We start from the raw sequence: 24,791 nt of genomic DNA on the forward strand, positions 1-24,791 counted from the left end.
GCTGAAGCTGGGATTTTGGGGAGGTGATGCCGTTTCAGCTCCTCAGCATTGGTAGAATTACCCGATAGACAGAATAGAGAGCAGGCAAGTAGCCACATGTGTAGTGGCCATCATACAACTTTCACGTAAATACTGGAACAACTGTTCGCGCATATGTGGGTATATATTGCTTGAAAATTCAATTTGGACTAATCTAGAATTTAATGGTAGATCTTGAACGAGATATTCCAAACGATGAAAGATGGAGGCAGCACCCCTCGAGCCAGAAGAGATTTGGGTGAGATTTCACTGATGCAGAAACTGGCTCGGAACCAACAAGAACTTTCGATTCTTGAAAATCAGAACCGGAAAAAGTCACATGAGGCGCTGGAAACCCGATCTACCGAGACCGAGCTACAAGCATGGCACGCGTACGAGCTACAAATACTGGAAGAGCAAGAGCTACGGGACGAGCAACAAGCACGGGACAAGCAACAGATACAGGACGAGAAAAAGTTCGAGGACGGGCAAATGACCTGGGAAGAGTTGCAAACCCGGAATAAACAACGGGCCCGGGACGAGGAACAGGCCCGGGAAAGGGAAGAGAGGTGGGACGAACAGGATGAGAGGCAGGGGCGAATAACCATGGATGAACTTCAGGCCCGGAGAAAGCAACGGGCCCGGGATAATGATCGGGCCCAAGACGTGCAACAGTTCGAGGACGGGCAAATGACCTGGGAAGAGTTGCAGTCCCGGAATGAACAACGGGCCCGGGAAGAACAACGGGCCCGGGAAGAGCAACAGGCTCGAGACGAGCAATCCATCTGGGACGCGCAACGGTTTGAGGACGCGAAACAATTAGAGGAGGGGATCAGAGAACTGATCTGGGAACGTGGGGAAAAGCGGAACATGCAAAGGAAACAGGACGAGCAACGGGCCCGGAATGAACAACGGGCCCGGAACGAGCAACGGGCCCGGAACGAGCAACGGGAACAGGACCGACAGCTGGCCTGGGAGAAGAAATTTTCCCGGGACAAGCAACGGGCTCTAGCACTGGAACACGGCTCCGGCCCGATCGGATATAATCATTCGGAATGGGAGAAGGCCGAGGATCAGTTCTGGGAAGATATTGCATCTTGGATGGGGCCCGCTTTATGAGAGAAAAGGCTCCGGATCGGGAACTTAGCCCTTGGATGACCAAATCAAAAGTTCGTAGCGAGGAATGGGTCTAGGATACGAGGTTTAATGTCAATATTAATACGGGAGAAGTTTCGATTAGCAACGCTTATATTCCACTCCATGCCTAAGTTACAGGGTCAGATCAGTCAGCAAATAGCTGTTCCCTTATAACCCGTCGCTAGTCGGCAATCCCGTGATTCTAGGACAATGGGAGGGTTGGATCGGCTTTTCTTTACTTGATCTTAATTATCCCTTAAACCATCAGGCCTAATTCAAATAACAGGATCCTAACGCAATGTGGAAATCGTGATGTGTAGAACGCAGAATTTGTGCCTGGGTTGTTGTTGCAACATATCATCTATCACACATTATCTAAGCACAAAATTCGTGATGGATTCTGTCGCTGCTGTTCCTGTAGGCGTTCCAGATATCACGATTTCCACATTGCGTTAGGATCCTCTTATTTGAATCCGGCCTGACGGTTTAAGGGATAACAGACTGTGTATATACAAGTATGTCTGTGTATACGATGAAGAATACTGCACTTGGAAGATAGTGTATACAGTACCTAAATATAGATAAATCTCATACCGTTAGACTCCGTAGCACTACGGTATTAAAAACACCCCGATTTCTGATACTATACAATATGTATGTAAATAGTAGTTACTTGACAGCGTGAGAAAATTATTGTAGAAGTATGGGAAGAGCCCTATTGGACGAGTCAGCCACATAAACCCTGTTTTTAGACCCCTGTTTCTAAAATAATTCTATCTCTCGCTGTACTTCCCTTTGGGGGGGGGGGGGGGGCTATAGCTGTGTTGTGTTATATAAATGTATATAGCATAATCTCCTTACATATAAGGGTACAAAAGTGGCGCGAAGTCGTACGGGCGTGTACCCTTATAGGAGGAGCAAATTTGTACCTACGAAGCCCATTGAGGACCCCAAACACCTACCCTTATAAGGCGAATACCCTTATAACCCGAACCCTTATAAGGAGATTGTACTGTATAAGCATACAAACCAATTAATCATTACGACCGATTGATGGATGATGAGGTTGGAACGGATGTATAGGTGTCCTACTCTATACATGTACATTATATCTACGTTATTTTATAATTAGTAACTTGGATTACATTAAAACTTCGATTTCTTGCTCGCTGCATGTACCTACTGGAGGAACAAAGCTTAACGTAACGACGTCGAACGAGCTAGTCCTGATATCTCAGCCAATCAATTGGCTAGATACCACTCTGTTTAGCTACATAGCTTCCAACATTTCTTGTCGTCGCCCCAAAAGGTTGAGGGGTCGAAAGGTTGGTGTGTGAATTAAGAGTTCCATCCAGGAGGCTCTATGATACACCTACGGTCACGGGAGCGCGCTAGATGGGTGTAAACATCGGTACAGGCCTGATATGGGAGGTGTTGGAGTAACGTTCCACCAAGCGCGTTCACTCTTCCACTCTACTCGGCTCATACAGTACTCTGTGTTCCCTTGTTCATCTTATACTTACACTCTGGCTCATGGTATGAGGAGCAACGAAGCTACAGTTACTACGAACATTGCCGACTACATCATGATGCGAAATAGACGCTGGTCTGCGTCTAGAGGCTGATATCACGAGAGGTGCAAGTGCGCTCCCCCGCTCGCTCGCGATGGAACATAGGATAGGCTACTGGTCTAGCTAGCTGGCTGGCTAGGGCTGAATTAAAGGTTTCTATATTTACCCATGGCCTGCTATCAAAACCACCCCCAACCTATGCCCGCATCTAGAGTACTCTAGAGTAGAATCAATTGATCAAGCTTCTCCTCTCCCTCCTCTACAACACGACACGACCACCGCATACCGCATACCGCGTTGAGTTACCGGAGGCTGCACGAATACCGACTTGCCTACAGTAGAGTAGGTACGATATGGAGATCCTTGGCCCATATCCTCGAGTTCCTTGTTGCCCGACTAATAAACGCCCAGAGCTAGGCGAAGAGCTAGAGTGCTCGGTTAAGGATTTAACGTTGGCGGAGTGTGCCGACTAACGTTAGACTTGGGATTTACATTATATCTCACTGCAAAAAACTTCTTTAAGGGCCAATGGGGCTATAGGGCCACGGAAACCCACTTTTGCAATAATTCTACCGGAAACTGTGCCTACAGTCGTTCACGGACACTAGGCCATGTTGCGAATAGGAATCGTTGAAGAGTATCGGTTCTTGAGCTTGGCTTTCTCTCGCTGTCTAGCTTCACCTTGTCAACGACCCGGGTTATATATGACCTAGGTTTATGAATATCCTGCCACAGGATGAGAGCTACATACACACATCGTAGTTTCGAGTAAGTACACTACAAGTCTACACTCCAATTATTACACCGCAGCTTAATCTACGGTGGCAGCCTTCATCACGACTCCACGGTACATACCGTCTGTAAGTACTCTCTTCTACCCCACCCACCCGCCAATTTTCGTACACCATATCGGTCTCATCGAGAGGAAGACCTCTTTCCCCCCTCTCTCCTGGTGGAACCATCCACCACACGACAGTTACTATCTCATAATGGTGTAACCACAACACCAGGTGCAACAGAACATATATCGGATGCCAAGGCCAGCCACAAAAGCCTTGGTTTGGCGGTACATACCGGCCTTGATATAGCGGAACCTCAGCCTCCTCTAGCTAACTACCAGTCCAGTATGAGAGCTCGTAGTTGGGGGAGGTCTGTTAAACCACCCCCGTGGGGATGGGATGAGGTCGTTAGATCCGATATGTTGAGGGGGAGGCTATGGGTTTACCTCCCTCCTTCCCTACCTATTTGATGTTAAAATCCCAAAATGGAGTAGCTACTCTCCAGTGGAAGGACTTTGCCTTATTGAAATTCCCAATACGGGTGTCTTAGACATGTACCAAAACTGCGTGCTCTGTTGGTGGGGGCCTATTTTTTGGTGAAGGTTCACGTAGATGGGAGCATATCCAACATCTATCATTCAAAAACGCTTCGATGTCTCTGACACTCGGATTGGGAACTTTCAATTTTTTCTCTCTCAAGCAAACGATTTTGACCACTGACAACCAACCTGGAAATCGCAATATCCACACGACCACCTCAATTCCATATCAACTTGGCACGCACACACATATGCGCCACAAAATTAAGCTTAAGCTCCAATCCGGTCATAACGGCCAGTAAAAGACAATGCCTTAAACCAGCCAGCCAGCTGATGCCATGAGACCCTGAGCGAGGGAGCGAGAAGTGAAGGCTGGTATAAAAAGCTATCCTCCTCCTCCTTTTCCTCCATCCCGCCCTCCTGTTCCTCCATCCCGTCCTCCTGCTCCTCCGATCTACACGTACAGCCTACATAGCTCTCGTCTCCGCCGACCAACAACGCAAAAATGCATCTCCCCACAATCTCCACCCTCGCACTCCTTCTCTCCACCCCAGCTCTCGCAGCCCAACGGTAGCCTCCCCTCTCCCCCTCATGACCCACCTCACCCGCCGCCCAGGCAGGCAGGCAGGCAGGCAGGCAGCTAACACCCCCACCTCTCTAGGAAATCACGGCGAGCCACAGACCTAGCAAAAGCCGAAATGGAGGCCCGCGTACAAGCCTGCGCAAATGCGGTCGCGGTCGGGGCGATTGACGGCGACTACTCGTCGATGCCCTCTTACTGCTACGAGGACAACTACGGCCTGGACTCCACCACGGATTCGACGACGGGCAGCAGTGGTAGCGGCAGCGGCAGCGGCAGTGGTTCGTCGAGCGGGAGTGGTTCGTTGAGTGGGAGTAGTTCGTCGAGCAGGACTGGGGCGGGGGTGAGGAATGGGGCGGGAGTTGGAGGGGCGCTTGTGCTTGGAGTTGTGGCGGTTGTGGTCGCGATGCTATAGTGGTATTGACTACATATATGGCCTTGGGGGCAATATCTTATTTGTTGTAATGTTGTAATTTTGTGGTACATACATGTATGCGGTGTTGGTGATAAGGATATGGATAATTATAATGAAAGTGCTTTACTTTGAACCTACTGAGCATTAATCAACCCCAAGCCCACAAGAAAAACCGCGATTTTGTCTGATCTGATATACTTCTCTCTCCTAAGCACTCAATTAATAAAAGATCACGGAACCCACTCTCACATACCCACATATATCAAGGGACCCCCTAAAAGTTCAACGTTTTATGTTATTGGGGGAAATTAACGTTACGAAAAAGGGCTTTCCCTATTTTTAAAAACTACTGAACGTTTAAATATGTAGCTCTGTGTATCATTTGGAAGCGGCAGCTAGCTACATGTAGCTAAGCTTAGGGGTGGTCGTCGATCCAGCTTATCAACTAGCGTAACCCTAACCCCGGAGTTAACCCCTGCCCCTTCGAACCGTGCGCGACCTTTACCTAACCCTGAGATTTACACCTAACCCTGGTAGTGTAGGGAGTGACATTTCGTGCTCAAACGTACGGTAGACGTGAAAAAAATAAGGTTGGTTGGGGGAGGGAGTGCATATTAGGATTTAGTTTTTTTTTTATGTGCGTTTGAGTGTGGCGCCTGTAGGGACATGGGAGTGATCGAACCGGGGGGCCGGGGGGAGGCAGATTATACATGATATTTTTAAAGGCTACTGATGGAAGACGTTCCTGGATGGAGGGGTGCATACGCTATAGCGAGAGTAGGCTGAATGTACCCTAGGGGCCGGACTCGCTCGCTACCAAAACACGAAAAAAAAAAAAAAATTCTAGATAGGTCTAAGGCTGGTGGGGCCTGTCTCTACAGACCGTGGCAGGGATTTGAGGCCAATGGTTACTTGTATAACTCTATGCGGACATGTAGAGTAGGTAGATGTATTTCACTGTGAGACGCCAAGGGATTATAAACAGATGCTGTCGCCAGGTGGGCGAGTATATATAGTCTAGGTACGTTGTAGAAGCTAAAACTGGTGTGCACAATTGAAGAACATGGCTTGTCTTTTACAACTGTCCCTAGCTGAGCTGCATGTACGTATCTACCTGTCACACGTATGTATATATGACATTGTCGGTTGGATCGAGGAGGTACGTATGTGACACCGGCCGGGCTCTGCTCTGGAGAATATATCTGGCTTGGCTGCTGGAATTTGAGGGGTGAAGAATGAACGCCGCTAGCTACTCCATATACAACTATATCTAGCGAGGTGGTCCAGATCTGAACTCCAATCTGGAGTGAGTGCTGCAGTACGTAGAACATGCCAGCTGGGAGAGCAGAACATGGCGGCCCCCGCGGTGTATGTGTGTCATGTATGTGATGTATGCACGTATGATGTAGCTAGCCAGCCATGAGCCACTAGCTGGATACTCTACAGGTGTCATATCCTTAATTCAGCTCAAAGTGAGTGAGTGAGTGAGTGAGTGGGTGGTATATAAAGACCCAAGTACTCCTCTGATCTGAGATTCTAGCTATATACCTGTACCCAGCCACCCACCGCACCAGCCAGACGCAAACAAAAAATGTACCTAGGCCTATACACCACCCTCCTCCTCCTCATCACCCTGCTCCTCCTCCACGCCGTCCATGGCTCTACCGCTAGCGCTGGGAATATAAAGTATCAAGCTTACCCCACCTCACCCACCTCACCTGCTGCCTAGGCAGGCAGGCAGGCAGGCAGGCAGGCAGGCAGCTAACACCCCACCTCTCTAGGAAATCACGGCGAGCCACAGAACTAGAACTAGCCGAATTGAATTCCCGCATGGGAGCCTGCAGTAGGGCGTTCCAGCTCGGGTTGATTGACGGCGACTACTCGCAGACGCCCGATTACTGCTCGGAGGACAACTATGGCCTGGAGTTCACTGACACGACGGGTGGTGGTGGTGGGGATGCGGGCGGGGATGGAATGGCATGGCTGGAGAATTCCAGGAGTGGTGTGAGTGGTGGGAGGAGGGTGGGAGCAGGTGCTGGGGCGGCGGCAGGGGCGGTTGTGGGGGGTGTTGTGGCGCTTGTACATGTGTACATGTACTGCTGCTGATGATGATGATGATGATGATGATGATGATGAGGTGGTAATGTAGAACATGGCGGTATTTATGTAGCAGAACCCCGCTGTAGATGGATGTATGTATGTATGATGTAGCTAGCTAGCTAGCTAGCCAGCCTCTGTAGCTGGGTGTTGTACTTTCACTATCCTCCAGCTGAAATCGAGGCTGCGAGAACCAAGCCTAGCTAGGCCTATCAAACAGCGAGTGATCATGACTGGGTGAGCATATATATATATATATATATATATAAACCCCCCCCCCCCCCCAATCCCCAATTCCTCCCCCGAGAGTCTACCCACCGCAGTGGCCTCGACGAAATCCCGGCGCAAAATGTACCTCTACTCACGTGTAGCATATAAAGAACCAGAAAATGCATATGCCTAGTAGTTTGCATGGCAGATCAGCGCCACTCCATTCAAACAATCCCTGCTTCGTCACTTGCATTTTCTGCTTCTTATTGCTACACGCGAGTACACCACCCTCCTCACCACCTTTCTCCTCCTCCTCCTTGCTAGCGCTAATGCTTCCGAGACAAGGTATGTACTGAGCTTAAGCTTAAGCTTAAAATTCCCCCTCCCTCCCCCGGGGGCATACATGTAGCCATGCATAAACACTAGTAGAGGCAACCCCCCCCCCCCCCCCCCGGGGGCCCCCAGGACACTACTTGAACCCCGAACGCCACTCACCCAAGCGGAGAGTCTCTATCTCGAGTGGTACTCACGGCAGAAAGAGTGCAGCCGCGGAAACGTAAATGGCGCGCTGGACGCAGACTGGTCGAATGTGCCCGAGTACTGCGGGGAGCCCTATTACGGGCTTGATTTGACGGGGGCGGATATTGATCTGTATATCAACGGGGAGCTTCGTGTGGAGGGTGTCAATGGTGAGACTGGGGGTGCGAGTGCGACTGGGGGTGCGACTGGGGATGGGGATGGCATGGAATGGCTAGAGACTTTCAGGAGCGGTGGGTGTAGGGGTGGAAGGGTTGGCGGTGGAGCTGTCGTAGTGGGCGCTGTGGCGTTTGTGGTTATGATGCGGTGGTAGAACAGTTGTGAGTGCATAGAGTAGGGTTGGTACATATGGGCTGTTGAGAGGGGAAGGGAGAAGCTGGGCCGGCATGGATGAACTTAAGCTTGTTTGTTGTAATCTTAAGATCAGGCATTTAAATAAAAGCTAATATCATGCAGAGTCACTCGCTTGGTTACAGTCCTGTGTAGAGGAGTAGTGACAAGGGTTCTGTCCAATCAGAGTACTCACTTGCACCCTGTAGACCACCAACTAATATGTGCTACCTACATGCAGAACACACACCTGCCAGCTACCACTCCAATAAAGCTAGAGGCGGTAGCACACAAACACCAGTTCGTATTACTCCCCTCCCCCTATGCAACAATAAAGTATTTTCCACCCAATCGCAGCACGCAGCCCAGACAAGCTTAAATGGGTTTTGGTAGAGTACCACCCCATGGGCCACCCCCCCCCCCCCCCCACGGAAATAAAAGGAATAAAAAGCAGTTCAAAGAGCCCCCCTCATTCCTGCACTTTCATCATCACGACATATATACACCACCGAAGATGCTGTTGCCCTTCTCCAGTTGCTTATTTGTGTGGCTTTCTCTTCAACCTGCACTGTTCGCAAAAGCCGAGCAGGCGGCGCCAGCAGTGCAGCCGCTGCAGCCGCAGGATGATGACCTGCTGGTCGTGAGGCCGCCAGGTATTGGCGCTTGGCCGGTGCCGAAGCTGTTTGAGCGGCAGGAGCGTGTCTGTACTGACCCGGCGTATTGTAAGTTCCTGCTTGTTCTAGATCTTAATTGTCAGGCTGAGTTTTGAGGATTTTTTGAAACTGATGGGTGATATGATCATAGCGACGCAATGTGCGGCCGTGATTGCAAATGGGAACTGCTGTGGGACCTCTACTTATTGTGTAATAAGGCCCCGGACCTCCTGGAATCCAATAGGTATCCAACTTGGGAGTTGAGTTTGTAATGTTGACCGCTTTGACTATGTAGTGCCCCGATAACCTTGCCTTCTGCTGCACAAAAGGCGATACTGTAAGTCCTCCAAACTTATAATCCAACACAAAAATCCCCTATTACGTTACCAGGAACATTTCTCACACGCCACCTCCAGTGCCAAGTCGTCAAAGGCGTCGAGAGCTGCTGCCCGCCCGACCGCGAAACCTGCGACGGGCGACAATGCGCCCCCCTAGGGTATGGATACCCTCTATCCCCCCATTCTCCGTCTCCCTCCCTCTCTCCCTCCACAGCTAATTAAACAAATCCCAGGTACGTCTGCTGCAATGCCTACAACCACGTCTGCGGCCCCGGTCAGGACTGCTGCAAGTCCCTCTGCTGCCAGGAAGGCACCAAATGCTGCGGCGACACCTGCTGCGACGCCGGCAACGAGTGCTGCCCGGGCGCCAATGGGGGCAACGGCGGCTGCTGCTGGCCGGGCAATATATGCTGTGGGGACTCGTGCTGCGATCCGGCGTCGCAGACGTGCTCGAATGGCGTGTGTGTGAATAAGAACACGCGGACGTCTGTGGCTAGAACGACGGTGACGACCACGGCGATAACGGCGGGGAGTGTGGTGGAGACGGGGGCAGCGGCGGCGTTGAGAGGTGGGGTGGGGATTATGGCGGTGCCGCTGGCCATGGGGGCGGCTTATGAGTTGGGGGTTGGGTTTTAATTGGGCGTTTATGTGGTCGTGTGCGTTTATGTGTAGTCCGTCTGAGAGCTGGATAATCCTCTCGAATTTAGCAATAATACATAGCTTAATTCTTTAAAGAGATATCTCGTATACAACTATAATTACTCAAGGGGTCAGTTAGGTAACGCTTATGCCGGTGAGGGAAAACATGGACGCACATAGGGAGTTTACGCTCGATACAAGAAGATGAAGTGTAGCGAACAACTAATTGTATTGAAGAGGAGAACCCTCGCTCTTGTCCGTTATTCAGGACTGTCATTAAGGACGCGGTTTTATAAGAGACTGAAGAGAATCGAATTGTATGATTGAATTGATTACTTATTAACGAGAACAGAAGGAATAGGCTCCCTTTATAACAAACAGAGACGTGCCAATTAAACACGTATTATCAGGGCAACCAAGCTCGTTGTCTTGACACAGTACAAATAGCAGATAAAAACAACAAGGACAACCTAAGCCACCCTACCATAACGACAAAATTCGGTGGTCCTAAAGCCATAGCCTCTTATAGCGACAAGTACTAACTAGGGTTAGGGGTAGATCCCGCACTCGACTCAAGAAAACTGCCCGTACCTGCTGGCATTCATTGTAGCGGCCATTCCAAGTATCCGTATCTGAGATGCAAGGCAGCTCCTCCTGGTCTCTAAAACTAACGGGTCACACGAAAAATAAACATTTGCCAGTAGCTCTAAAATTTCTCACCACCTATCACTCGGTGGTGGCGACTAGTCTATAAAAGTGTGCAATGCAACCAGAACGGCCCTCTTATCCACATGCGTACATGAAGTCTATCCTCCAGCGTAAATATACTGCTCCATGTGACTGTAGTAACTGTCTTTCACTCCCCCTTATCTAGGGGACCGCTATAACACCCCGATGTTCTAAGCCTTTCAACATTCCCAAGGCAAACTAGGTATGCCCCGTAACCTTCCAAAGGTTATTAAACCTGATCTTGCTAGCCCTACACCCAACCAGGAACAAAACACTACCCCCCAAAAAAATCAGCTCAACGCCCAGTTCTTCGGGTGGACCAAATTCAACACTTACCAGTAAACCGCAGTAAATGCGACCACGACAGGTCCTCTCTTGCTGCAGTAGATCAGGAGCAAGCAGGTGTTGAGGAAGTGCTCGAAGAAGAAGCCGCGTCCAAGGGTTTTTAGCTGGGCCTGTAATTACAAACCTTAGCTTCTCTCTCTTCCGTTATCCAGTGGGTGGGGGGGGGGGGGAGGAAACATACCGCCACATACATAAACCCATCGTTCGCCGGAAACAGATACCTGCAATTAATGATGACCGCACACAGCGGCTACACCCACCCCATCAGCCCTCTCCCCTCTCCCCCCCTCCCCCCTCCCCAAAGAACAGAACACTCACAATCGACTTCGCCATCTCCCACCCCCACCCCGCCATCAACAGCATGCCCACCGCGAGCCCAAAGCGGCCCCACATAGCCACATACCACCAAAAGTCAGCAGCGACATTCAGCTCCTGCAGCGCACGGATCAAGTTGAGCGCCTCGAGGATGCGGTCCATCTCGGGCGCGAGCGACTTGAGCGGGGCCTCGACCTCGGCGAGGTCGCCGCCGCGGGCGATGCAGGCTTCGAGCGTGTGGCGGCTCCTTTCGATGCTTTCGCGCGTCTTGCGGAGCACCGCGGGGGTGAAGGGCGGGCGGGGGGGCCCGTGGGTGAGCCAGTAGCCTAGCTTGCTGCGATGGGGGTCTGTGTATTGGGTTGTCATTTTTGTGGTGGTTTGGAGCGTGGAGAATCGGTGATGGTGGTTTTGGGGATTGGGGGGGGGGGAGGGTGATGGTGATGGTGATGGTGATGGTGTGAGGTTGATGGTGTGAGGTTGAGGTTGAGGTTGGCTTTAGGTTTGAGGACAGCTGCTAGCTTTCTATTCCTGTTTCCATGGCTGTGGCCGATGTTTGCTTCCACGTGCCCGCTCCACGCTGCGAGTGATACTCACCACATATCACTCGGCCCGCTCCGTGTTCAGCACACCTCCACATCCGGCCAACGCTACTACCCAACAGACCTCAGAATCCTAGTAGACACAAGGAGATCTTCTTTACTTGGCTGTTCCCGGCCGCGTTCAGGGCCAGACTTGCACTCGCACGGATTTCGGTGTGTAGAGGTAAACCTAACCCTGGCTTCAACACCTGACCCTCAACAGACCTACATGTATGTGCAGAGACACCAGCTCACGCACTCTGTTTCTGCCGTCTTGTGATGTTGGGATCTATTCACGAGGTTGTACTCTACATGCATGTACATAGCCACCACCACAAAGCCATATATACGTTCCATGCTGACCACGATACTCGAGTTCCACCAAAAGATTTTAGGCTCCTGACAACAATATCACTGAGTCAAGACACGCATTCACAACCCGTCACAGGTACCGATATAACACTCATGATCGATCAAGGGTATATTCCACACCCGGGCCCTCCACACCCCAACTACTCAGCTCATAAATACAACCCCCCCCCCCCCCCCCCCAATCCACAAAACAAAAAAAAGCGATAATTAAATATCCCTATAACACCCCCATCTCATACATCATCATCATCGTGAGAAATCGTAAGAAGAAGAAGAAGAGAGTGGAATGTAGGTAGGTAGATAGATAAGAAAAATGGAAGTGGTATAAAGGAGATAGTAGATACTAATTTCAGCGCCACGCTCGTTTTAAAAAAAAAAAAAAAAAGACAACACTCATCCTAGTCGCCGCCATAATCACAAAGGGAACAGAGTAAAAAAAAAAACAGAAGAAGAAGAGGAGGAGGAGCGGAAACAAAGCAAGCACCGTGCCCTTGAAATAAAAGTTAACCCTACATGCCATGTCCTAAAAATGCCCAACGCGAAACCAAAAGACACAAGGAAAAAAAAGACACAAGAAAAAGAGAATATGCAATATTTGTAAAAGGGTGATATATAGTAAAAAAAAAGAAAAAAAAAAAAAAAAAAAGGAAAAGGGGAGAAGGAGTGCCAGCTAGAAAACTACATGTGAACTAGCCAGCTACAACTACTCATGCAGCCACCGCAACACTCCTAATCAGCTTCCCGGCCTCCTCCCTCCCCATCCCCTCCACCGCCATATTCCTCGCCAGGCTCCCACTCCTCAGAACCTTCATCCCCTCCTCAATCTTCCAGCCCTCCTCCTCGTCCACCAGAAACACATACCGTCTCGCCTCCGCATCCCTGATCGTCGCGCGGACCATATGCATGCCTGCCATGCCACCCCCGGAGCGCTTCATCTGGAAGCAATCACGATAGCACGTCTTCTGAATCCCGCATATAACCGCATCCAGGTCCTCCTCCCCCGCGCCCTTCTCGACGCTCGATCCCCCGGGCGAAAACAGCCTTCGCACAGGATTCGACTTTATGGATGAGCTCTTTGTTGAGCCGGTTGTTGACGGCGGGGGGGGGACGTAGCGCGGGCAGAAGATCTCGACGAGCTTGATTGTCCATGTCTTTACGTCGTAGTCGCGCAGGCCGGTTGCCTTGAGGACGTCGTCGAGGAAGAGGCCTTCGGTTGTCATGCGGAGGATGAGGGCTTCGCTGATGCCGCCCTTGCCCGGGAGCAGCTGGGACTGCGGCTTTGTCGGGTTGCTGTTGGTGAATGTGTAGACGGCCTTGAGGACGATCTTGGAGGGGTCGGAGGTGGTGTATGCTTTGCGGGGGGGTGAGTGGGGGGGCGGCGGGGGGGGTGGGGAGGTGCGGTGGCCTGTCGAGGAGGTGACGTTCGTCCTATGTGGGGGAGGCGGGGGCGGCGGTGCGTCGAACTGCTCGGTGGTTGGTGGGGGAGACTTGACATGCACGGAATGTGAGGATTTCAGGTGATATCGCGAGTTTGTGGATGTGTCGCTCATTGGCCTGCGCGTGCCTGAAGGGGGCGGTGTCTGGTATGAGGATTGCAGTGATTTGGTCGAGGAATGATGTCTTCGGGGTGTCGACGAGATCTGCTCCACACGCTCGTGCTCTGGCCGTTTGGCACTGCTCTTCTCCCGCACCAGGCGCTGGTGTCTCTCCCATTCCAGTCGGTCGTGCTCCGATCGTTCTCGCTGTCTCTGCTCCTCTGATTGTCTCTCTTGCTTCTGTCTCTCCACTCTTTCCCGCTCTTCTGCTTCCTGCTTTTCTCGCTCCAGGGCCTTTGCGGCCGCTCTCTCGCGCTGGAGTCGCAGTCGCTCCGCTGCGGCCTTTTGCCGGGCCTCTTTCTCTTCCTGCTCCTTCTCTAATCGTTCCCTTTCCAGGCGTTCTCGCTCGGCCTTTTCGCGCTTCATGCGCTCCTCGTGTTCCCGGCTGGCCTCGACCTCTTCCATCAGCTCTCGCCGGAACTTCTCGCTCTCCTCGTTTTCCCTTAATATCCTCTCCCGCGCCTCCCGCGCCAGTCTCTGTCGCTCGGCCTGGAGTCGCTCTTCCTCTGCGCGCTCCTGCGCCAGCATCCGCCTCTCCTCTTCTTCGCGGGAGAGACGCTCCTTGTCGACCTTGTCGCGGATGTCCTTGATGCGCTCCGACTCGGCCAGTTCCCGCTCTTCCTTCTGTTTCTTCTCCTGCCGTTCCCTCTCGAGCGTTTCCTGGGCCTTGCGCTCCTTCTCCGCGGCCTTGAGCCTTGCAAGACGCTCCTTTTCCGCCCGAACCCGCTCAGAGGCAAGGCGGGCGCGCTTTTCCCTGTCCTCCTTTTCCCGCCTGATCCGCTCCTGCTCCAGGCGCTGTTTCTCCAGCTTCTCCTGCTCCAGGCGCTCCCGCTCGAGGCGTTCGGTCTCGATACGCTCCTTCTCGAGCCGCTCCTTCTCGCTCTTCTCCCGGAGCCTCCGTTCCCGCTCGAGCCGCAGGCGCTCGGCGGCCTCGCGCGCAATGCGCTCCTTCTCCTTGGCGGCTTGTGCGGCCTTTTGAATCTTGAGCCTCTCCAGGCGCTCCTTCTCCGCCTTCTCCCGCTCAACGCGCTCCCTCTCCTCCCGCTCGCGCTGTAGCCGCTCCCGCACCGCCCGCTCCTCCGCCAGCCTTTCCCGCTCCAGCTCCGCCAGACGCTGCTGCTCCTCGCGCTCCCGCTCCACCTTCTCCTTCTCCCGCCGCTCCTTCTCAACGCGGATCTTCTCGCGGCTCTCCCTCACCCACCTCTCCTTCTCGACGCGCTGCAGCTCCGCCATCCGCTTCTTCTCCACGCGCTCCGCCTCGAGCCGCGCCGCTTCCCGCTGCTCGTTCTCGACCCGCTGGCGCTCGGCCTCGGCCGCGGCGGCCAGCCGCTCGCGTTCTACGCGCTCGCGCTCGGTGTTGCGCATCTTGGCGAGCATGTCGCGTTCGCGGCGCTCGCGCTCGGCCTTGATCTTTGCGAGGCGCTCCTTCTCCTTGCGGTCCTTGTCGGCGCGCTCGAGCTGCTTGCGGAGGCGCTCCTTCTGCGCGAGCTCTGTGCGGAGGCGGTCCTTTTCGAGCGAGTCGCGCATGGTGGCGAGTTCGGCGGTGAGGCGGTTTGTTTCTGCGGTTTGTTGGGCGAGTTCTTCCTGGATGCGGGCGTTGCTTTCCTGTTCTTCTTTTTCCCGCTCTTCGGCGGCGGTGGTCTCACGTGCGAGCTTTTCCTTAGCCTCTTCTTCTTTTTGGGATGCTTCTGTTTGGGTTTGGGGTTTGGTTTTGGTATCCTGTGATGTTTCTGCTTGTATTTGTGATGTTCGGTCCTCCTGCTTTTGGGCTTGGGCTTGGTTTTGATTTTCCTGTATTGCTACTCGGTGCTTTTCCTGTTCCTCCTCCTTCTTGGGGCGCTCTTGCACCTTCTGTTCCTTCTGTTCCTTCCTTTCCGCCTGCTTACTGCTACTAGTACTACTGCTACTCTCCTCCCTGTCCTTTTCCCGCTTCGCCGGCTTGCCGTCTCCCTTCTCCTGCTTGCTATCCGCCTTTTCCTTTTCCTGTCTCTGCCTCTGCTTCGTCTTCACGGGCACCAGCGGCGGTGAAGGCGGCGGCGTGTCCGGCTTAAGCTCGGGCTTCAGGTCTTTAGCTTTCGTCCTTGTTTTCTTCTCCGACACGGGGATAGGGATAGATGCAGGCACAGGTATAGGTGCAGAGGAGGAGGAGGAGGAGGGTGAGGGTGAGGGTGAGTATGGAGGGGGGTCCGCGTGATGATGAGGATCACAGGCAGAGGCAGAGGCAGAGGCAGAGGCAGAGGCAGAGGCAGATGAAGACGCACCCGAAGAAGACGCACCTGATGCTTCTGCCGGTCTCCTCGCAGAGGAAGAAGCAGAACCCGACGACGACGACGACGACTTTGTCTGGCTCCTATGTGGCGGCGGCGGCGGAGGCGGCGGCTGCTGCTGCGGCGTTTCAGCACGTTCCTTATATTCACCCCAACTCTTACTCCCACCGTTCTTTCCCGACCAAAAGTCGTCCCCAGCAGACCGGGCAATGACCGCGCCGGCACCAGCACTAACCAGCGCAATGCCCACGCTCGCCGCGGCCCAGCTCTGCCCCCAGTAGGTCAGCACGGGCGCCAGCAGCTTGAGCAGCGCAAGGAGGGACAGCGTGCTTGCGACGCCGGCGAGGAACGAGTTGCGGTGCACGGAGAGGCTGGGCAGGTAGATGACGCCGCCGCCAGAGTGCTGCGGGACGATGATGACGTCGAAGTTTGGCTGTTTGCTGCTGTCCTTTGAGTTGTGGGGGATGTGGTGCTGTTGGGAGGATGAGGAGGAGGAGGAGGAGGAGGAGGGCTTGGGGAAGGTGCGGTGCGGGGGGGGTGCTGGGGGTTTGTCTTTGCTGTCTCGCTCCTTTGTGTCTTTGTCTTTGGAAGAAGAGGAGGAGGAGGAGGAGGAGGAGGACGGTGTAGAGGTGGAGGTGGAGGTGGAGGAGGAGTGACGGGGCGGAGGAGGGGGGGGCTGGTCTGTGTCTCTGTCTTTTGTTGTGCTGCTGGTGCTGCTGTGGGGTGGTGGTTGTGGTGGTGGCGGACCGCCGCCGCGGTCAGCCGCCATGGATCGGTGTGAGTGAGTGAGAGACGGTACGGTACGGTACGGTAGGGTACGGTAGGTACGGTACCGGTGGGTGCTCGCTCGCTCGTCTCGAGGAGAGAGAGAGAAGGGGGGGGGGGGATGGGGATTAGTGTTGGTTCGTCAGGCAGCCAGGCAGAGCAGCCAGGCAGGGTGGATGACGCAGGTTGGGTTGGGCTAATTCCGGGTTTGGATGGGATGGGATGGGTTGGGTTTGTTGTTTATTATTATTATTATTATTATCCCGTGTAATTGCAATTGGGGATATTGGGATGGGATGGGATATTGGGATGGGGATGGGGATGGGGATGGGGATGGGGATGGGGATGGGACGATGAATGATGGGGGTTAGGTTAAGTCAGGTTGAGTGAGTGAGTGAGTGAGTGAGTGAGTGAGTGAGTGAGGTTGGGGGTGTTAAAGGATGTCAGGTAGAGGCAGGTAAATTGACAATCTCCTTCCCTTAATCTTTTTTTTTTTTTTTCACGAGCAAAAAACGGGAGATTGAGAGAGAGAACCAGAGAGAGCGAGGAACAAAAGAATAATCAGAACATGTAAACACAGTTCCAGTTCCACTTCCACATGCAACCTCCGGGTACGTTAGACACAATTACCAAACGGTGGTGGGCGCAACTAAACGTATGTACTCCGTCAGTCCAGTTTCCAGTTTCCTGCAGGGGTGTGAGTGAGTGTGTGTGGAGGGGGGAGGGGGGGGTGGGTATGGCAGTGTAGGAGGGCCGGCGGAGATGGAGATGGATTTTTCTCGTCTTGTTCTTGTTAGGGGCCAACCTCGCGATTAGACAATTAGACAACAGGTTAATTGCCCTGCTGTGGTGTCTTAATTGTCATGATCGTACGTCTGATGATGGGGCCAAGTATCGCCGTGCCAGTAGACTCGTAGTGTGTGTGTGTGTGAAGGGCCAACAAAAAAAAAAAAAAAAAAAAAAATAGATAACTAGACCCTCCAGTCCAGTGCCAGTGCCAGTGCCAGAACGACTCGAGGATAGCGAAAAAGAGAAGAGAGAGAGAAATCGAAATAAACCAACCTATCTTAACTTGCCTCTCCAAATAATGTTTCCCCACCCGCCGGCCGGCGCACCAAACGCTGCGCACCGTACCAAAAAATGCTACCTATCTAGTATCTAGATCTACTGGCGCGCGCGCCGCGCAGTGTTCAAACACCCACCCTACTTACAGCTCTACAAACTCGGCTCTCGGTTCGCTTGAAGGGTTTTTGACGTCTGCAGGAGCGAAGGGGGGAAGTGGAGGGAGGGGGGTTGGGACGAGTAGAGTATAGCAAGCAGGTGGAGTAATGTAGGTAGAGATGATGTTATGATGGGGGAGGGTAGATCAGAGGGTCTGTTCGGTCTGAGCTGACTGATTGACGACGACTTGTTTCGTGGATATGGAACAGTCAATCGCCACCACCAGCAAGCAAGCAATAATGCAGGCAGGGCAGGCAGGGCAGGCAGGGCAGCGCAGTGAGGCGGAGGACTTCGAATTCGTAATCCTCTAAACACAGTCGAGCAAGCAGGATCGATGGACAAGGGAAAAAGGAGCTCGTCTCAACTCAGGTAGGAAGTGCGAGTACGAACGACTCGTAGTGAGTGAATGGGACGGACGACGACGACGCGACAGACAAGTCTAACGCTTTACAAGTTTACTCTCGTACAGACCTCTATCTACTCCCACTCTACACTGCCAGCTAGAGTGGTGGTGGTGGTACTCTACCAGCTGCATCCAGTCCATAACCACCCCCATCCCCGTAGGTATGCTATCTCCCGTATCCCTATGGTTATGTGGTTTTACCCTCTAGACTGCCACTCTACACCATACCTCGATAGAGTACCGCCGTATCATACCCTGCCAAAACGTATCTAGGTAATATGGTTTGCATGGATGGGGGCGGGGTACTCTACATACTCCATACTCGCTCTGGTAGGTAGAGACATACCTCCTAGAGTAGACTCGTAGAGTAAGTAGTACTCCTACTCCCACTCTTACTCTTACTCTTACTCTTACTCTGCTCCTCCCCCCCCCCCCCCCGCGGCCGGTCTATACCTGCCCTTTTCCCTCTCTTCCATTTAGAACCCCCAGGGAACAGCCAAATCGAAAGAAAAGATTTGTTCGGTAGGAATTCGTCCAGCCTCCCTATTTAATTTTTTTTCTCCTTCCCCCGTCCCCGTCCCACGGCGACCATCCATCCATCCATCCATCGCATCGCATCCCCCCCATCCAAATCCAAATCCAAAACTAAACTAATCCACTCCCCCATCACTATCGCTCGCTACCTACATACACATACATAACGGCTGGCGGAAGGGCTCCCGACAGATTGTACGCGACCGTTTTAACAGGCCGGGAACCCCCAGCCAGGCCTTGGGCTTTGTTTATGATGACTCTTCTGCATGATGATGGGATCTCATTTTTTTCCGTCTGTGCTTATTTTTTTTTTCTCCTTCTCTTCTCCACTGTCCCACCCATGAAACAAAACGGGTGCAGAGGAAGAAAGAAAAAAAAGAGATAAAGGGCCAGATCCAAATTCCCCTCCCACTCAACCCCCCAGTAGCCGCCGAATCTCTCTGAATTGAAGCAATCAAATCGGATAGATGATCTTGCCCCCCCCCCCCCCTCTCTACCTAGCCTTCCCTCAATTCCCTCCGAGATCATGATTGTGATTCCCTGTTGGTTCCTGAGCAGAAACAACACACACAGGCACACAACAACAACAAACTTACGCGCACGGATCGCGCCGTTGCTGTTGCCGCAGCAACCCCAGGGCCCAGTCACGGGATGGAGAACGCGCGCGATGCAAACTGCGCCTGCAAACTGCAAATGCAGCACGGACGGGGCCGCGTCTCGTCTCAGTACCCCGCTCTTCTCGACATACCATGAATCCTGCAGAGAAAAAAAGCAAGACGAGAGAAAGGAAAAAAAAAAAAAAAAAAAAAAGCTTTTGCTAAGAAGAGGACAAGCCAGACAGAGATGAAGTAAAAAAGACATGTACCTAACTAAACTCTCCGTCCGTGGTCAATTGTCAAGGAAGGTGTAACCGTGGTGGACATTTGTTTACCGGTTTTTCAGGCCAGTCGTGTTGGCTTTTCCCGGTTCAGACCTTTCAAGAGGGGCGCCACTGCATACTCTTCCCTGTCTTCCTTGTCTGCCTGTTCGTTCTCGGGAACTCTGATCAGCTAAGATTGTCAGTTGTTCAACCGTTTCAGCAGCGAATTGTAAACGTTGCTGCCCAGGACCAGGGACCACTCCTCCCTCCCTCCCTCCCTCCCAGCCCAGCCACTCCCAATTTCTCACTGGAAGAGGCAGAGGACAGCGAGAAGTGTAACTTTATTTAGCGAGGAGGCTGGGGAAACCGGGCAGTTTGGAGAAAAGGGAAAACTTGGATACATGTGTCGTGTCTATCGTGATGCTTTTGAATTAATCTGCCGGATCAGCTCGTACGTTTTGTTTACTCAAAAATTCGCGCAGAGCGGAATTGTGACGGAGGCTCTTACTGGATTGTCACGCAGTGCAGCTGCGTTACTACTATTTGGTAGCCTGGATTGGTTCGGTGTGACGACATTACTAGCCACTAGTGTCTTGGCTAATTCCAATGCCAACGCCAATTCCTAATTCCGACTCGCAAAGTACCTAGTGGAGTGCTTCTCAGGTCTTGGTGGACTTGATTCATGAATCGAATCTCAAAGCCAAGAATCCATTGATGTCAGCTTTCTATATATAGTGACTGGCTCACGATGTTCTCCATCATGGTGCCCAAACAACGGGTGTTCCGATGAACCACAAAAGGTAGACGACCCATTGGCCGGCCGGTGGGGCCCCGCATGCCTGATAACTGTGCGTTATCTTCAGTAGGCAAACGGCACCCCGTGATCGTCTTGAATCAGGCATACTATCCCGGGGGGCTGCTAAAATTGGGCTCGCCATTGACAAACATGAACTCCGAGTATCATATTCATGCGTCGTGGACCCTGGGTATTGATGTGTAGTTAGGCCATAGTCCAATGAACCTCTCGTTTGAGCCGTTCCCATCGAACGGCGATGATTATAGCTGATGGCGGGATAGACGGGCCCGTTGAAATACCTTTGATTAGCTCTGAGCTATGTAGCGGGCGTCAAGAGAATGATACTTACCCAAGCATTGAGAGGTCCTTTAATATCACATTGACTGTAGCTAGACGCTAACCTTCATGACCAGAAAACTACCACCGTCTCATCGTCCATGAGGCATTAATTTGGACAATATGAGGATTTTGACCAGTTGTTCTAAGAAACGGTACATCTCTCTGGAGATTCCAGACAGCGTTTATATGATCTGCATTGGCCCAGGGTTACTTTACAAACAACTCGGGCCGGCTCGGGCCGGCCCGAGGGCACACGAGACGGGTCGACTACCACGAAGAACCATGGCATATTGATTCCCAGGATAGAACACCAGAGCGGGCAGTACTACATGTACGTAGTGCATGTGCCTAATTATACAATCTTAGCAATTGTCTAGCTCTGTGCTGTCTGCTTGGAGTCATACCATCCCAGTTCATTCCAAATTTAAAGCCTAAGCAAAGGCATTGTTTAACCGGAGATGTGCATTACAGACAGTCCAGCTGGTTTACCATCCAGTCTTCCAGGATTATCCTTCGATCTAAAGGGCCTGTGGTGATATCGCTAGTTTTTACTCTGAGTGATCTTTAGCGGATGCATGAGTTTTATTGACTGGTTCAAATGAGCGTAGGAAGAAGCCTCTCTTATAGTGACAAAATAAGTAAGAACAAGTGTTCCATGGCAAAAAAGGGACACAACGCCTAAGTCGCAAAAGACAACTAACAGCAGCAATGCCTGGATGAACACTTCAAGTTATCATTGAAATGGGTTTACTTTTACATAAGACCTATTATGTAAGATCATGAACTCTCGCTCGGACAGAAACCCAACCGACGGGGGTATCATGTACGCAGCGAGTTACTACCTAACTCACCAAGCAAGAGCTTTAGATGAGTTAACAACAGTCGCCCGCAAGACTCTCGGTTTGCTTTAATATGAGGTATCGATATTTATTCGAACCTCAAATATCGGGGGTCGACGCCAAGACCGCCTAAACAGTCCAAAAACATCCACAAAGTAAAAAAAAAAAACGCGGAATGACAATATCCCAGAGTCGTGATCCTGGAGCTCTGGCCATGAGAATTCTAGAGTCCCATCAAGCTAGAAAGACTACTCAAAACCCGTAGGCCAGTACGAACCAAAGTTGAACTCTAGAACCTAGCGGTCTTCCACTATATCACGACCCATATAATCCGCAAGATCAGCGGTGAGTCTACCTTACCCTCCCATTGTAGCATATTACTATTCCTTCGACACATCAATCGTGAATAGTAAACCCAAAAACCAGAAGATTACTCTAGCTCCTCCCAAGCCCAACACCCGGCACCTACTCCCAAAACTCCCAAGAACCCAACTACCGGGGTGCTGCCTAGCGTACCGACCTAATCCCGATTCCGGTTTTCGGGCTCTACGATTACTTACAAGCCGAAACAAGTCTAGAGTGTACGTACCGATCCGACAAGAGTTTTGATGTGGACTACCACATTCGTATTAGTGCCAGTTGCTAACTAGTACAATACTAGCGTGTCTCAGAGGTCAATGATCTTCATGACGGAATTATTGGACCGGAGAATAGCACGTCATAAGAGACATGTCGTATGCATAGGGTCTGTGCGATATCGATATCAGGGAAGTGAATATCAAGAGGGTGAAAATAAACTATCGGAAGACAAGTGTTTTTGGCAAGTATTGCTTGTTACTCTAATAGTGCAGCCAGTTAAGGAAACCTGCCTCGCTACTGCAGGAGGGTGCACAGTAAGTGTCATTTTGTTATACCTGATAACTACATACAAGTGCAATTTGTCAAACGAAAACAGGACTAAAAGCAAGGCAGTGCTAGTAAAACAATAATAGAAATAAAAGGAGAGGAAAAATCTGCTTGTTACTGAGACTCCTTTCCTTTGCCCTTTGTATCCCCCGTGATTCCCGTCTCCACAATCTTATTATTGAGGCCCTCCACCCACTTTCCCAACTTTCCCAACAAAGTCTCCTCCCCATTCCTGTCCCCTCTCCTCTCATTCTCATTCTCGTTCTCGTTCTCTACCCCATAATACCTGGGCTTCTCCATAGCCCCAGAGTTCTGCCTGTACCCACTCGGATGGACCTCCGCACTTCTTCTCCTAGCCGCCGTATAACTCGGCTCTTGCACGGGCCGCGACGGCAACGCATTGTGGTACTCTGTGGGCACGGCCACATTCATTGTCGCAGGCCTTCCGATGTGGTCGTCGACCGGCAGATGCGTAGTCGGCCGCACCTCCTGCTCCCCTTGCATACGCGCCCCGGGGGGTAACGGCAGCGTCGATCGTGTTGGTGCCATGTTCTCGCGCAACCGCATCTGCGGCGGGTACGGCTCGGCAGGGCCGCAGTTGGGTGTTGGTGGCAGCGTGTCGTTGGGATTGACACTGCTGCAGCGACTGCTGTGGCCTGTGCCGGGTGCGGCGGTCTCTTTTGGGAGGAAAGGGGTGGCGCCGGGTTGGGGCATGGCGGGCGTGGGGGAGTGGCGCCCATTTTCACCGTGGAAGAGGGCACCATGAATTCCTGGGGCTGGTATGGGGGTAGGCTGAAGGGGGGGCTCTGGGGCGAGGGGAGTGGTTCTCGTGGGTGCTTCAGCAGTGGAGGTCGAGCTAGTTGCTGTTGAGGGGGTCACACCGGTGGGGTGTGAGGCGGTCTGTGGCTTGTCTGTGGTAAGTGCTGTCATCGTATCTTTTGTTTTATCTGGTCTGTATAGCTCAGTAGAGGTTTATGTAATTGTAGTTATTGGTGGTTTGAGATTCTTTCAGAGCTCAGGTGTTGTAAGGTGATATCTTTGAGTATATGTACCTTCGAGATTAGGTGGGTGACGTAAGCAGCTTCAGTGACGTCACTCGCTAGATTTTTCGACTAGCTACTGCCTGATGTAGAAGTGTGGGGTGCGCGTGTTCCGAAAGCGGTTCTTGTTACTGCTTCATGGGATATCACCCGGCGTGGAAGAATGTTGGTTTTCTCCAGCTAGTCGTGGGTACTTCAGTATTATGGGCCCAGAAATGAGGGGTTCCTCTTCAAACTCAGGCGCCCAACCCCCCCCAGAAATAAGCACGAAGTAGATGTGCATTGAACATTCTGGGCCGTCTAGTGGCATCGCGATATCGCATGCGAATGAATTCGGATTTCAATCTGGGCTGGTATTTTTTTAGCTGATTAGTAAATCTATGCATGCAGCTGGTTAGAAAGGGCATACATACATCTTGCATTCTATGTTCGATTGATGGAACCAATACTGTTTGATGACCATGGTATAGCATGGGCACGCGCACCAAGAGATAATGGGGCTAAAGCTACATGCACTCGGAAGATTGTCATAGAAGCCAACGAGAACATTCATTGATGTTTTGATCGAAGGGATTCAAAATTACCATGTTAGGATGTGGGTGGGTCAGAGACTTGCGAGAGTTAACTGGACTTGTATGGGCGACGGTAATTGAAGCTTGGAAGAGAGGAGAAGGAGAAGAGGAGTAGCCCCTCTATTTCCTCTCCGACGACACATGTCCACTGATATGATGATAACTATAATATGGACTATTAGGGATTACGTAGTCTTGATAACCTAATCATACGTCTACCTAGCTCCTGGTAGGTATGCGTGCTGCCCTTGCCCCACTAGCTCAGCATCACGCCCTTCTATCCTCTCTAATACTACAGCTCAATTAGCATACAATATTGATCATCGATCGAGCTTTCTCATTACAGATCGATTTCATCCCCACATTATATAGCTCCCTGGACTGTTCGGGAAGCCCCACCCGTGGTGTCTGGTGAGGTGGGCGGGGCGTCTCGGGGCTGGAACCCCCCATTTGGAACATTCCATATATTGGTG

At 51.9% G+C, this 24,791-nt stretch overlaps 8 protein-coding genes across 8 annotated transcripts; 4 read left to right on the forward strand and 4 right to left on the reverse strand.

Annotated features, from left to right (window-relative positions):
* Positions 1 to 234: 234 nt before the first annotated feature.
* On the forward strand, positions 235 to 1,137 carry H6S33_002916 (uncharacterized protein; the record flags this gene model as incomplete). The annotated part of the gene is made up of 1 exon (XM_044834568.1): positions 235 to 1,137. The coding sequence occupies one exon, from the start codon at positions 235 to 237 to the stop codon at positions 1,135 to 1,137; it is 903 nt and encodes a 300-aa protein (XP_044692123.1).
* A 3,412-nt stretch (positions 1,138 to 4,549) lies between these two features.
* Positions 4,550 to 5,039, forward strand: H6S33_002917 (uncharacterized protein; the record flags this gene model as incomplete). The annotated part of the gene is made up of 2 exons (XM_044834579.1): positions 4,550 to 4,614; positions 4,706 to 5,039. 2 exons carry the CDS (start codon positions 4,550 to 4,552, stop codon positions 5,037 to 5,039), a joined length of 399 nt encoding a protein of 132 aa, XP_044692124.1.
* Positions 5,040 to 6,630: 1,591 nt separating this feature from the next.
* On the forward strand, positions 6,631 to 8,196 carry H6S33_002918 (uncharacterized protein; the record flags this gene model as incomplete). Its single annotated transcript, XM_044834590.1, has 3 exons — positions 6,631 to 6,725; positions 6,821 to 7,118; positions 7,882 to 8,196. The coding sequence occupies 3 exons, from the start codon at positions 6,631 to 6,633 to the stop codon at positions 8,194 to 8,196; spliced, it is 708 nt and encodes a 235-aa protein (XP_044692125.1).
* A 531-nt stretch (positions 8,197 to 8,727) lies between these two features.
* H6S33_002919 (uncharacterized protein) lies at positions 8,728 to 9,361 on the forward strand (the record flags this gene model as incomplete). The annotated part of the gene is made up of 4 exons (XM_044834601.1): positions 8,728 to 8,935; positions 9,018 to 9,076; positions 9,162 to 9,203; positions 9,257 to 9,361. The coding sequence occupies 4 exons, from the start codon at positions 8,728 to 8,730 to the stop codon at positions 9,359 to 9,361; spliced, it is 414 nt and encodes a 137-aa protein (XP_044692126.1).
* Positions 9,362 to 9,479: 118 nt separating this feature from the next.
* Positions 9,480 to 9,806, reverse strand: H6S33_002920 (uncharacterized protein; the record flags this gene model as incomplete). The annotated part of the gene is made up of 1 exon (XM_044834612.1): positions 9,480 to 9,806. One exon carries the CDS (start codon positions 9,804 to 9,806, stop codon positions 9,480 to 9,482), a length of 327 nt encoding a protein of 108 aa, XP_044692127.1.
* Positions 9,807 to 10,904: 1,098 nt separating this feature from the next.
* On the reverse strand, positions 10,905 to 11,598 carry H6S33_002921 (uncharacterized protein; the record flags this gene model as incomplete). The annotated part of the gene is made up of 3 exons (XM_044834623.1): positions 10,905 to 11,027; positions 11,099 to 11,167; positions 11,236 to 11,598. 3 exons carry the CDS (start codon positions 11,596 to 11,598, stop codon positions 10,905 to 10,907), a joined length of 555 nt encoding a protein of 184 aa, XP_044692128.1.
* Positions 11,599 to 12,889: 1,291 nt separating this feature from the next.
* H6S33_002922 (uncharacterized protein) lies at positions 12,890 to 16,813 on the reverse strand (the record flags this gene model as incomplete). The annotated part of the gene is made up of 1 exon (XM_044834634.1): positions 12,890 to 16,813. One exon carries the CDS (start codon positions 16,811 to 16,813, stop codon positions 12,890 to 12,892), a length of 3,924 nt encoding a protein of 1,307 aa, XP_044692129.1.
* A 6,007-nt stretch (positions 16,814 to 22,820) lies between these two features.
* On the reverse strand, positions 22,821 to 23,636 carry H6S33_002923 (uncharacterized protein; the record flags this gene model as incomplete). Its single annotated transcript, XM_044834645.1, has 1 exon — positions 22,821 to 23,636. The coding sequence occupies one exon, from the start codon at positions 23,634 to 23,636 to the stop codon at positions 22,821 to 22,823; it is 816 nt and encodes a 271-aa protein (XP_044692130.1).
* Between the last annotated feature and the right edge of the window lie 1,155 nt (positions 23,637 to 24,791).

This window comes from Morchella sextelata, assembly GCF_020137385.1.
Source record: "Morchella sextelata strain SCLS chromosome Unknown scls_14, whole genome shotgun sequence".
In the NCBI taxonomy this organism is placed as follows: Eukaryota; Fungi; Ascomycota; class Pezizomycetes; order Pezizales; family Morchellaceae; genus Morchella; species Morchella sextelata.